General features: G+C 27.9%; 1 protein-coding gene across 1 annotated transcript in view; it reads left to right on the plus strand.

The window, feature by feature from the left end:
• LOC122271332 (uncharacterized) overlaps window positions 1-9831 on the plus strand; it is a 51687-nt gene extending 41856 nt beyond the window's left edge. Inside the window, exons 9-10 of the mRNA XM_043052269.3 lie at window positions 2632-2917; window positions 9044-9831. Coding sequence (XP_042908203.3) covers window positions 2632-2917; window positions 9044-9228 — 471 coding nt within the window. The 3' untranslated portion in view covers window positions 9229-9831. The remainder of the gene's footprint in view (window positions 1-2631; window positions 2918-9043) is intronic.
• The last annotated feature ends 3521 nt before the right edge of the window (window positions 9832-13352 follow it).

Below are 13352 nucleotides of genomic sequence, written 5' to 3' on the forward strand. Positions count from 1 at the left end.
ATATCGAGAAAAAATAAAATGAAGTTAAAAAACGGTTATTCGAAACAAATTTCAACGTGTATTTAAAAATATTTTGATTTTTTATACATCCACCTTCTTTAATTTTCATCCTTTTGCTTTTTTATTTTTTACTCGCTTAAATTTAAGTTTGATACCCCAAACTTTGAAACTTCTTTATCTTTATTTTTTCTGAGGATTCTAAAAATATTTATTAAGGGTAGTCTTTACGAAATACCATATAAAAGAATCTTCCTCTGGAGTGCTTTTCCCATATTTTATTTGTAAGGCACTCGTTACTTCCATAAATCATGAGCATCACCTGAACATATCTTGCAGTATCTTCGACTTACACAGGAAGATTTAATTAGCATATCTCTTCGATTGACTGTAATCGATTTCGACAATGTCAAAAGCTTAATGGAGGTATTATGATTTGTGTCAATTAGATCAGATGAATGGAATAATAACAACATAAACCAGGAAATGTTTGAACTGACGCTTAAATGATGCCAAACTGGCATACAAGGTGTTTTAATGGACGTATAATATACATATTTGAATAATTGAAACTCAGCAAAAGCTAATCAAATAAATTTGAAGTAATCTATTGAGCAGTGGTAAAATTGTGATAAATTCTTAATATCACAGAAAAAATGATGATACATGATTATTTCTTTCTTTTGTTGAGTTGAACTTCTAACATATATAATATGTCGAATTTTAATAGTATGGAACTTCATCGGAATCTATAGCAAATAATATAAAATATAGCTTGTTGTTAGATGCCACGAATATGTAGTATAGTGATAATGGGGTACTTATTCATTTCGGATGGTAATACAACACGGTACCTATATTAGGCACCTATATTGGTATAATATATTCTTATTCTCATTACCTCATTATAACGGCAATACTAGATGTATTTAATACCACATTTAACAAAGCATTACTGGCGTCAATAATGATTTGGTGATTGGGAGTTCAAAATAAGCAGCGATATTAGTTCCTTCACCAAAAATGATTATAAAAGTATTAATGTGACAATAATAATTTTTGATGATTACAATTAATTTATTTTTGCAATGGATTCAAGTGGAAATAAAAAAAAAACAATACATAGAAGAAAGTTGAATTAACGAACAAACGATATTTATTCGTATATGAGAACCAGAAGAAATAGCCATATTGTTATAGACGCCTATGATGTTTAAATAATTTTGGTAACAGGTACAAAAAGGAATAGAAAAATAAGTTTTGAATCAGGAAAATAAACTTACGGATAAAAGGTACTTATTCATCCATTAAAATCTTAAAAATTCACCTATTGACACGAATGATTGCTTTATTAATTACAGTAATTGGTACTACTACTGTTATTTTACTTGACGTTTATTAATCGTTATGAAATGTACTAATATTGTTATAAAGATTCACTATAAGTACCGTGGTTGAAATAAATAGGTTTCAGAGAAAATTGTTGATTATGGTAATTCAGTACCAGGAGTTGACCTCACGCCAAATGATAATGAAAATATTTAATCTTTATTTCGATAGTATGAACTTATTTTGCTTCATCTGATAACATAAAACCACCGAGAAGGAGAGCAAATATTAAAAAACAAAAAATTGGGATTATTTAAGCTTAATTAATTGTACTGATATATGTATTTAAGTTTTCTGCATGATTTCGTTCAGTTGATTTATACCGATTTCTTGATTATTTACTCTCTTTCCATGCCGAACGGGTATTCAACTAGTATGAAATATATCAAACACTGTAGAAATGAAGAATATTCACATATCAAAATGCAATTAATGCGGTCAGTAATTTTTTAGTGATTTGTTGTCGAAACATATGTTGCTGTTTTTTGTAACTAATTCAGTTTTCAAAAACTTAATTATTACACTGAAGAACCAAAAAAAACTGGTATAGGCATGAGTATGCAAATAAAGGGGTATGGAGCCAATCAAAGTACAGCGCAGCGATCGGCAACGCGTATATAAGACAACGAGTGTCTAGCACAGTGTTTAGATCGGTTACTGCTGCTACAATGCCAGGTTATACAGATTTAAGTGAGTTTGAACGTGGTGTTATAGTCGGCTCACGGGAGATGGGACATAGCATCTCCGAGACAGCAATGAAATTTGGATTTTCATGTGCGACTATTGCACGAGTATACCGTGAGTATCGGAAATCCGGTAAAACATCAAATCTACGACATCGCTGGGATCGGAAAAAGATCATGCAAGAACGGGATCAACGACGATTGACGAGAAGCATTAAACGTGACAGACGGGCAACCCTTCCACAAATTGCAGCAGATTTCAATGCTGGGCCATCAACAAGTGTCAGCGTGCGAACCATTCAACGAAACATCACCGACATGGGCTTTCGGAGCCGAAGGCCCACACGTGTACCATTGTTGACTTCACAGGTATACCAGTTTTTTTGGCTCTTCAGTGTGTTAACTTTGCGGGCCAATTATTGTTCTTTATTTACCCTATTAAACTTTATTAACAGAGGAATTATGAGTTTTTAATATGTTTGAAAGTGTGTAAGGCACGTCCAACGTTAAGTTTCGAATTAGCCATAGTGTCATATGAAGTATTACTATTATTATTATTTAGGATTACATGAGCCAAAAAGAAGAGACTACAGAAAAAAGCTATCAACATTTTGGGAAAGGAAACTTTAGAATGAACAAGCAAATTTTCCAAAGGAATTCTCATGCTGAACCCGAATCACATGCTGAATTAGATTTACATAAAAAGCATTTTAAAGAAACTTTCCATGATGGAACAGCTCATTCTGAAAATTTAAAAAAAGGAATCGTTAAAGAGAATGTGTCTCATTCCAAGTTAACACCTCATTCCACGAAGTCTGATTTTCAAGGAGCCGAGCTGATGACTTCAGGTAAATTTGGTTAAAATTTTCAAAAAATTTAAAGAAACAATTAACTTTTATGTGAATAATTCACATTAAGTATTTTTTTGAAACCGAATAAAGGCACTATATTTGTATTTAAAGTTCATGGGGTGCTCTGCAACCAACCATTTGAAATTCATTTAAAATATGATACACAACACAAGTGCGTAGGTTTGCCTAACTAAATCCTAAAAATTCTCAGATTGAGAAATTAAAAACTAGAGATAAAGCTTAGTTGTAAATTCACTGTACAGTCCGCAAAAAAAAAAAGATATCACCCTGAATAACTTTCGTTCTAATGATCCGATTTTCACGAACTAAGTGTCAATCTTAATGGTTCCTGGGGGTGACCTCAAATATGCTAATTAATTAGTGCTAACTATTAATTAAGTTACGAAATCAGACACAAAAACGTACTTTCTCTGAATAAACATATTTTTTTTTTACATATTTGGAATCTAGACACTTGAATTAGGGGGGGTAGACAAAATTTTAAAACAATTGGGTCGTAAATTGGGTTGCAATAAAGGTTTATATATTTGGCGATAGTCCAGAAAACCGCCAAAAAAAGTCGCCTCCGCAAATAAATATTTTAAGATAACCCTTGACTGATTCAAAAGAGAAACGCTTAATTTTACTAGGTTGCTAGGCAACCAATTTCTGACTGTAAAAAAATTGAAATAATGTTTTGTGATTGCTCTGAGAGGTTTAATTAATAGTTAATAGAAAACACCTCGAAGTTTCTAGGCAATAGACAATTTTTAAGTTCATTTATGTCCAAAAAGCAAAAAAAAATAAATAAATAAATAAAATAAAAAATTATTTTAATCTCTTTTGAAAAGAAAATTTGAATCGATTTATAAGTTTTCAGAATTTAAATACATGAACTTTTTATCTGATATTATTTAGATTATGCTATTTTTGCTATGTTTATTCGAGGATTTCATACTAAAATCAAATTAACATAACTTATAATAGCTATATACAAAATTTTAGGGATAATGATTTTTACAGCTTTAATCGAGTCTTCTAGGCATGAAAGTTTGAAGGAAAAAAAAGTGCATGAAAAATAAAATGTAGATTGTATAGTAATTCTAATGCACATTCACAAGGTTTTCTGTAATTTACGATTTCTTTTTTCTATAACTCAATGAATTGCTGAATGTTTAGTGGCATTTTTAAAACATTGAAATATGTTATGTTTAAGAATAAGATATAGAAATAATATGTAGCATATTGTATGATTCATTGTTTAAAAAATTGCTTCATTTTGCTAGATATTTACGTTACATGGTTTTCTTTGGATAAAGATGATTAGCAAATAGCATCCACATGTTTCGATACATTCTGAAACTTACGTTCGCAAATTCACCATAAAATGTCGCACAGCATATTCTTCAATTACGATAAGCTACATTTACCACCAAATACTGTTACTATGATTATTTTTGTTATATATATATCAGATATATATATATATATATATATATATATATATATATATATATATATAACGTCGTTGCCGAGTGGAAGGATTAAAACAGGTCATAGGTCGGGAAGGAGGGTACAAAATTTATTTATTAATTATTAGACAAGAGCAGTCATGAGAATGAGTGAAAGTGCACATGAAAAGTTGCGCTCCTTGGTTATATGTTAGGGAAAATCTTGCAAAGTAAAATCCGTAATATGTCTTAATTTAGGGAAAGAGGGAACTCTTAGTAGTTGCTATTGGTTTATGAAATAGATCGAACGTTTCCCACACAAGAGCAGAGGGAAAAATGTCCTGCTCTTAATTAAATGCATACTTGAGCCAAAAATAGATTTAAGAACAGGATTTTTAAAAGTGTGAGAAAGTATTTCGTTTAGAATAATTAATTAGGATGAAGTTTTATAGCAAAGAAACTAACATAAAAAGATTAATTGAAGCTTTTTATGTTACATATATATATATATATATATATATATATATATATATATATATATATATATATATATATATATATATATATATATATATATATATATATATATATATATATATATATATATATATATATATATATATATATGTATATATATATATATATATATATATATATATATATATGTATATATATATATATATATATATGTATATATATATATATATATATATATATATATATATATATATGTATATATATATATATATATATATATGTATATATATATATATATATATATGTATATATATATATATATATATATATATATATATATATATATATATATATATATATATATATATATATATATATATATATATATATATATATGTATATATATATGTATATATATATATATGTATATATATATATATATATATATATATATATATATATATATATATATATATATATATATATATATATATATATATATATATATATATATATATATATATATATATATATATATATATATATATATATATATGTATATGATACTCTCTTTTTAAACAGAGCTCGTAAGGCCCCTTAAGATACTGAAATGGGGGCACGAAAACTTAAAAGATTTTTTTTTTTCCTAATGCCCGCCTGTGTTAACATCAGTCAATTCAGGCATCTACAGGGCGACAGATATCTGTGTGGCCTAAGGATTCCTAACGAGCATCAAACAGTCTCAAAATTAAGTGTTCATTCACTGGAAAATTTAGTGTTTATTCAATTTAAGAACTGTTCCTTCACTTGGTTATCTTACTACTTATTATTTAAACCACCAAAAGCTTAAAACAATATTATGTAAGTTATCTAAATTTTTTTTACATAATTTGCATTTAATAACAAATATGTCGACATGCATTTAATAACAAATACGTCATTTAGCTAAAATTACAAATTTTGAAATTTTTATGATTTTTTTTTAAAGACAAGCTAAGCTTAAGTATTCCTTCACTGGTTAGTTTACCCTATAAGATTTTGAGAAATTTGCGATGTTGTGAGAGATGCTTAAAAATGTTGACTGCGTATTTTTATTAATATTTATAAAATATATATTCAAGAAATTGATGAATATTTTATTCCAAATTTATTCATTCGTATGTATATTATTAAAATTTTATCAGTTATTGAGAAAAAAAAAATCACATTAAAGAAGCACAATCTGTTGTATAATCATATTCTATCAGAAGCATGCTTTTATAAAACTCCACATTCTCTGAATAAAATGTATTTTATTCAATAAAATGTTTTATTCAAATTTCTTTACTAAATTGCAAATAGAATTTTAGACGACTAAAGAAGAAACATCGTATTTTATAGCTTAAAAAAATAAAAATGAAAAGATAAGCAAACGATTATTAGCGAAAAAAATATGAATGAAATTTTATGCTAAGCGCGCGAAGTCAAGTTCCTCGCAAGTTTATCACATTTTAATATTAATCGCTCCATTTAATCATTTCTTCATTGTCGCCAAATTATTTTTTTAAAAATAATTAATTTTAATTTTTCTCAGCTTCTAATAAATAAAAACAGTTGAAACTTTAGATTTTTCAATTGAAAAATATGTAGATTAATATGGTATAAAAAAATTCATACCTTATAATTCAAAAATTTTTCATCCTTAATTTAATTAAATAATAAAAAATAATTAACAATTATTAAAAATTATTTTTTTCATGAAATTATCTTTGGGTAAATGAGTTTTATGACTGGGTGAAATTTTCTTCGAATTGCTTTATTAGTTTTTAAAATATGACTAAAAACGTAAAAAGTGAAATTAACATTAAGGGGTACGAACTTTGAATCGCTCTCCTGACCAAACTATGGGGACCATATTTCCCAGATTGCGGCTACCCCCTATATTTTGAAGGTTAAGAATCCAAATATTTAAGAAAAAATATATGTTTATTCAGAGAAAGTACGTTTTTGTGTCTGATTTCGTAACTTAATTAATAGTTAGCACTAATTAATTAGCATATTTGAGGTCACCCCCAGGAACCATTAAGATTAACACTTAGTTCGTGAAAATCCGATCATTAGAACGAAAATTATTCAGGGTGATATCTTTTTTTTTTTGCCGACTGTACGTGTAAAAACTAATAATAAAGAAGAAAGGAACTGGTTGTAAGTTTTAATCTTAAGTTTTCATGTTTGTATGCTGTTATTGTGAAAAATGTAGAGTTTTAAAAAATTAATTTTGATGGCATTGCATTTTTAATAAAAAATCATGTGTAGAAATGCTGACTTACTTTAAAAACTTCATTAATTCCTTTTTATTTATACAATGGTTGTTTTTCACAAGCATTAAGAACAATCTATTTCTCTTACACGGTGACAAAAAAAAGCCTCATTGCAACTCCCCGAATGGCAACGCTAGAAAATCGACCAATGATTGCCGGTAAAAATGTCACATGCCAAATCTAGCTGAGGTGGCTCAATATACAGCGCTTTTAAAAACGGAAACTGAAATAACCAAATAGAGTATTCTCACCAAATATGATCTCTTCCGAGAATCACGCTATCAGCTGCGGCAATCTCATACTAAGCTAGGCAGAAGTGAGTAGTCTTTGTCGATAGATCTCTATTTTAATATTTTGTCGAAAGCGCTTTTTTTCACGAATTTATATATTACGAATTTATTTGACGATTTTTGATTTATATCACGAATTTATTTGCTTTATTATTGTTATTAGTTATTCATTGAAAAATGAGTCTCAGTCGTGCTGTTACGCTTTAAGATCTTATACTATAGCACATTTCTAATAGGTTTAACGAATTACATGTCATTTATTTGAATTCAAATTTATTTTAATGACTTGGTATTCACCAAAAAGATGTAATTTTTTTTTAAAAAAAGTTGTTATATGGATTTGAATGATTATTTTGAATTCTTAGAATTTTGTGCATTTGCAATGTACCTAAGTTAGTAGCGTGCGAAGCGAGCTTGGTTTGAGAAGCAAACCGTATAAGATTGCGTAGCAATTTTCTGGGGTTGGCGAGCGTTAGCGAGCAGGGGATGCAGCCCACTAGTACATTGTAATTTACCAAACGTAAATTTGTAAAAAGGCTTTAGTACAGAATAACTTCTTTACATAAAATCTTTACTTCTTTAATCTATTACCAATTTTGAAAAATGAATCTTCCAAGCATCTGGAATAGGTAGAAAACCAAGTTACCATACAAGCTAAGTATTTGTTATATACTTGTATGTGATATATAGATGGCTGTAATATTTCCAAGAAATCTCTGAAGAAAAAGAAATAGCATATGGAGCATTTCAGTTGAGGATAACACTGGGGAACAAATTGATTTTTCTGTTGCATGAGTTTTTTTAATTGATCTCGGATATTTTCACTTTGATTTTAAATCTGCAATCGATATCTCTCTCCATGCCACAGTTTTCTTAAATTACCTTTTTAATATATTCTCTGCCGAAATGAACAAGTTAAAAAACTTAATACATAAGAGGGAACGGCAGAAATGTTGAAACAAACTTCTAAGAAAATTAAGTCACATCATCAGGATTATAATTGAATAGGAACCCATCCCCTTAAATGCCTTCATACGCTGTTAGGGGCGCTTTTCTACTATAAATTGTTCCTTCGTGTGTTTCTGTACAGATCATTATAAAAAAGCGCCTATAGCCGCTTGCGATGATATTTTCGAGCATGAGTTCCTATGCAATTTTAAACCTGATGTTGTGCTTAAGTTCCTCAGAAATTTATAGCAACATTTATTAAAAAAACCTGTTATATATAATGTTTTTGAACTTACACATTGCGACAAAAAATAAACTAAAAATTTCATTTGAAAAAATCTGTTGCTTTAAGATCAAAACTAATTACAAATTTGAAATACCCACAACTGAATCAGATAAACTCAAGTATTTTCATAGAAGCAACATAAAATTTGTTCTCCGGCATAAATCGTATCAAATTTCTTTGAAATTCTCAGACACTCAAGAGGAAGTAATTGTTTCATTAGCTAATTAATCTTTCAGGGTGATGCTGATAATGATAATTATATTTTTTGCATTAGAGTTCATGAGACCCTTAAAACGGCATCTAGTGAATTAAATACATTTATATTCATACTAATATACTTCATGCAATTCTCTTTTTGATATTTTTTACAGATGCTGGCATAGAAAATTGCCTAAACTCAACACGAATCATTCTGATCGTAAGCATATTACTGTCCTTCCTGATAATATCATTGGTGGTAACTATCTGCACGTGCGTTAGATCTCGTGAATTGAATCGAAGATTAATGCAAAGAAGAATGATTCCTTTTCTGAAAATTCCTCAGTACAGTCCATGACTAAAAACGAAAAGTGAACAAGACTCTGCCGGGGTTTCAACAAAGAAATTCGGAACTTACAAGCCTCCCCCACGAGTACATTTTTGTCAATGAGATGTGTTAAAAGACTATTTAAGTTGTGTCTATTGATCTTTTTTCCTTGAATCAGCTACATCTTTCTAAATATATTGCCGATTTTATTAGGTTTCAAATCAGATTTCCTCTTTCTAACTTGTTTTCAATTTAAAATGTCATCAAAAAGTAGGTGTCACAGGATTTGCCATTTTGTGTGATGCAAGCAAACCTGTTAGTTTTAAATATTAACTCACGGAGAAATACGGTAATTGAATGCATTTATAAATAGAAGAAGTTTTTTGATACGAATGAATTATTCTCTCAAAAAATTATGTAGCACTTTAAATTCAACGATAGTCATACACTATCAAAAAGTTCATTTTTTGTCACATATGAAAGAGATGTGAGTCTTATAGAATCATTATGCTCACGCATGAAAGTGCTAATAGAATCATTATAAAGCATTAATTAGAAGGGATACTTGTACCATTATGCAGATATTTAAGAAAAACCAACGTATTATCGTAACATTTTATTTTGTCTTATTTAATAAAATGAGTTGATGCAGGAAAACACTGAAAAAATTGCTTTAAAAGGTAGATTAACAAAGACATCAGTGTCATAAAAGAGGCATTTAAAAACAATCTACTTTTTCTCCATATGTTTACCTTCGTAATGCGTAAAAGAAATAAGATTTGACTACATTTTAAATTGCTGGCAAAACCGCTTTTATCATAATATATATAAAAAATAATAATAAAAGTTAAAATAAAGTTAACCGCAATATCAATGATAATTTTTTTAAACTTAAAACAAAAATTTGTTTTCAGATAATGTCATCAAAAATACTATTTAAATGTACGAGAACAAATGTACGACTGTACTGCTACATGTACGAATTTACGATTACCGATCAACTCCGTAGCTTTATAATTTTGAACCCAATTCAGAAGGCAAGAGAATTCCTGAGTCAGTACCCCCAGATGTATTGATTCATTATTGGAACTTGGATGACTTTGTGACTCCGACAAATTTAACGTGCACCAGTCACCGTTTAATGCACCGGGATTTTTCTGCCCGCAGGATTCGGACTCCGAACATGAGTTCAACACCTACCAATTAGGCTATCCCAGCTATGTTATCATAGTTATTATCGAAGATTACATTCTCAAAAGCTGAGATTTAAATGTTGTATCATAGCAGCTAGTTTGCATAGCTCGCCTATTTGTATGTCAAATGAGTAAATTATGCTAAAACAGCTATTTCTGTGCCTATTTAAATTTAGTGTTCGACAATAATTATTCGAAAACATATAATTAGGATAATTTAGAAAAATAAAAGTACTGATTTTAAAACACATGAACAGAGAATTCATCTAAGAGAAGCACCCTTTGCAGAGTTCAATGGGGGTGGGGTTCTTTACAATTCTCAATGTTTATGTAGTGCCCTACCTTCGCTCCTGGTTTGTACACGAAGTTCTGAGACTCTCTATATTAATTATACACTACCCTACATTAATTGAAGAAACACTTTCAATTTTTGAGATTTTTTAAAAATTTATCAAGAAATACTCAAAGGATAATTTTATAACTTTATTGATGTTTAGGTCATGTCTTGTACTTATGGATAAAGTTTAAAGCTTTCAGAGATTTGGGAAACCGGCAATAAATTAGGAATGAAAAAAGATTTTTGAGCACCCTACATCAGAAAATCGATTACTTTCGTTATTGTATGCAACAATCACATAAAATTTTCTAAACCTAACTTAAATATTTATGGAAAAATAGACATGCTTATAAAAAAATTTAAAAATAAAAAAAATTTTTGCTTTACGTTTTTTTTCTCACTAAAACTTTAAAAATATTCAATAAAATCAAATAAAATGTTTGAAGTAATCTTTAATTTATAACAAAATTATCAGTGTGAAATTTGAGAAAAAAAATTTAAAAATTGCTCAAGATACGAGCATTTTAAGTAGTTCTTCCATATGCGCGGAAAACATTTAATTTTTTTGATTAGTATCGTATTTGGTAGCTACTGAAAAAAAGTCTGATTTGAATATCATGACAATTTAAAAAGTTTCAAGCAGTTTTTTAAAAAAAATTTAAAGGAAGCTCTGAATGGCAAGTGATGTCCACAAATTTCATTTTATATCATAAAACTTAATTTGATAATAAAAAAAATTGTAATACCTTACAATAATTACCTGTACATTAATATGTGATGTTAAAAAAACAGAAAACGTGTTGAAGAAACATACTTTTATGGATGTTCCCACATAATGTCTGTGTAATTTTTATTAAATTATGTTTAATAGTACAAAATAACATTTGTGGAAAAACCCTTATCATTCAAAATTTTCTTCCAAAAAGTACATAAAAAAGTACATTTTTAGAAAATTGCTAGAAACCTTTTAGATTTTCACGATATTCAAAGTGGATTTTTTTTTAATTTTCATAAAAGACGATTCACCTCACAATTATAAGCACAATTGCACATATATTTTTAAACTTTTAAGAATATAATTTTCTTTGATTGTATTCCAAAAACTTATGTTCATTTATTCAATATATATATTTCACTTAGCTTTATATTACATAAAACTGCCTAATAATGTTCCTAATGGAAAACGCACAAGCGTTTTATGATGCTCATGTTGCTGCACATGTGATATTTACTTTAATAAAAATTCAATTTGTTTAGCATATTATTTTTTTATATTTTATATATTTATTTGCAAATGTTTTTCTACAGCTTTAGATAGTTTACATGTTTCTTTTATTATTAATATCAGCTGAAATGTTTATAAAATCATCAAATGTAGAGAGTATAAAATGTCTTTGAACATTGTGTTTAACTATTTCACATCAAATGTTGCATTTACACTTCTGTATGTCATCAATTTAAATTTTTTTAAATAAAAATATTTTGTAAAATATTAGAAATGCGTACTATATTTTCTAACATTCACAGGTAACCCAGCTGGTGTTAATATTAAATTTTATTCAGATAAGTACAAGTTAATGCTATAAGTCAGCTATAACGTAAACATTCCGGAAAAAAGTACTTCCACCCTGAAGCCATAAAATTCATTTTACCGTAAAATCCATTTTTACCGTAAAACCTTATACCATAATTCTTACAATGATATTTTTTAATTGCAGTTACTCAGCTATTTTACAGTAAATATTGCTGTAAAAATAGCGGAATATCAGATTATTCTTATTCCTTTAAATTTTACAGTTAAATGCACTGGCTACCTTAGTACATGTACTTTTTACTGTGTTAGCGAAGCATGTCGACAGTAAAAGAATCTGATTCAAGATAGTTACATGTTTTTCAAATTATTTCTGAACATTACTCAAACTAGAAAACAGATTTATTTTACGAAACGTTGATTTCAATGGCTAGAATAAATTTAAAAAGATCATGAGAAGTTTCATTTCAAACTGTAAATAATTCCAATTATTAAAAATTGTGTACTCTGAACCGAAACGAAGTGCATCATTTGGCATTTAGACACTGAGGAAGGTTCTTGTGTATTCAACCGAAACTATAATATGCCCATTTCAGTACTTCCATATGAACTTTATTCACGCTGAATTTTTTTTCTTTTGTCTACAAAGTATACTCTATCACTTTTAAATATTCTGAACAAGTTCATTTTTCGTATACGTAGTGCTTTTCTCTACGAGAGATTTTTTTTTCAAAAGAAACCAAAACCCAAAAAAAAAACTTTTATATTTAGATAATTACTTAATATATATATGTATATATATATATGTATATATATATATATATATATATATATATATATATATATATATATATATATATATATATATATATATATATATATATATATATATATATATATATATATATATATATATATATATATATATATATATATGTATATATATATGTAACATAAAAAGCTTCAATTAATCTTTTTATGTTAGTTTCTTCGTTATAAAACAACTCCTAATTTATTACTACTTAATTCTTCGAATCGAAGCACTTTATGATACTTTTAAGAAACCACATCCTGTTTCTAAATCTATTTTTAG

Source organism: Parasteatoda tepidariorum, chromosome 7, assembly GCF_982258835.1.
Source record: "Parasteatoda tepidariorum strain Cologne lab strain chromosome 7, Ptep-v5.0, whole genome shotgun sequence".
Lineage (NCBI taxonomy): Eukaryota > Metazoa > Arthropoda > Arachnida > Araneae > Theridiidae > Parasteatoda > Parasteatoda tepidariorum.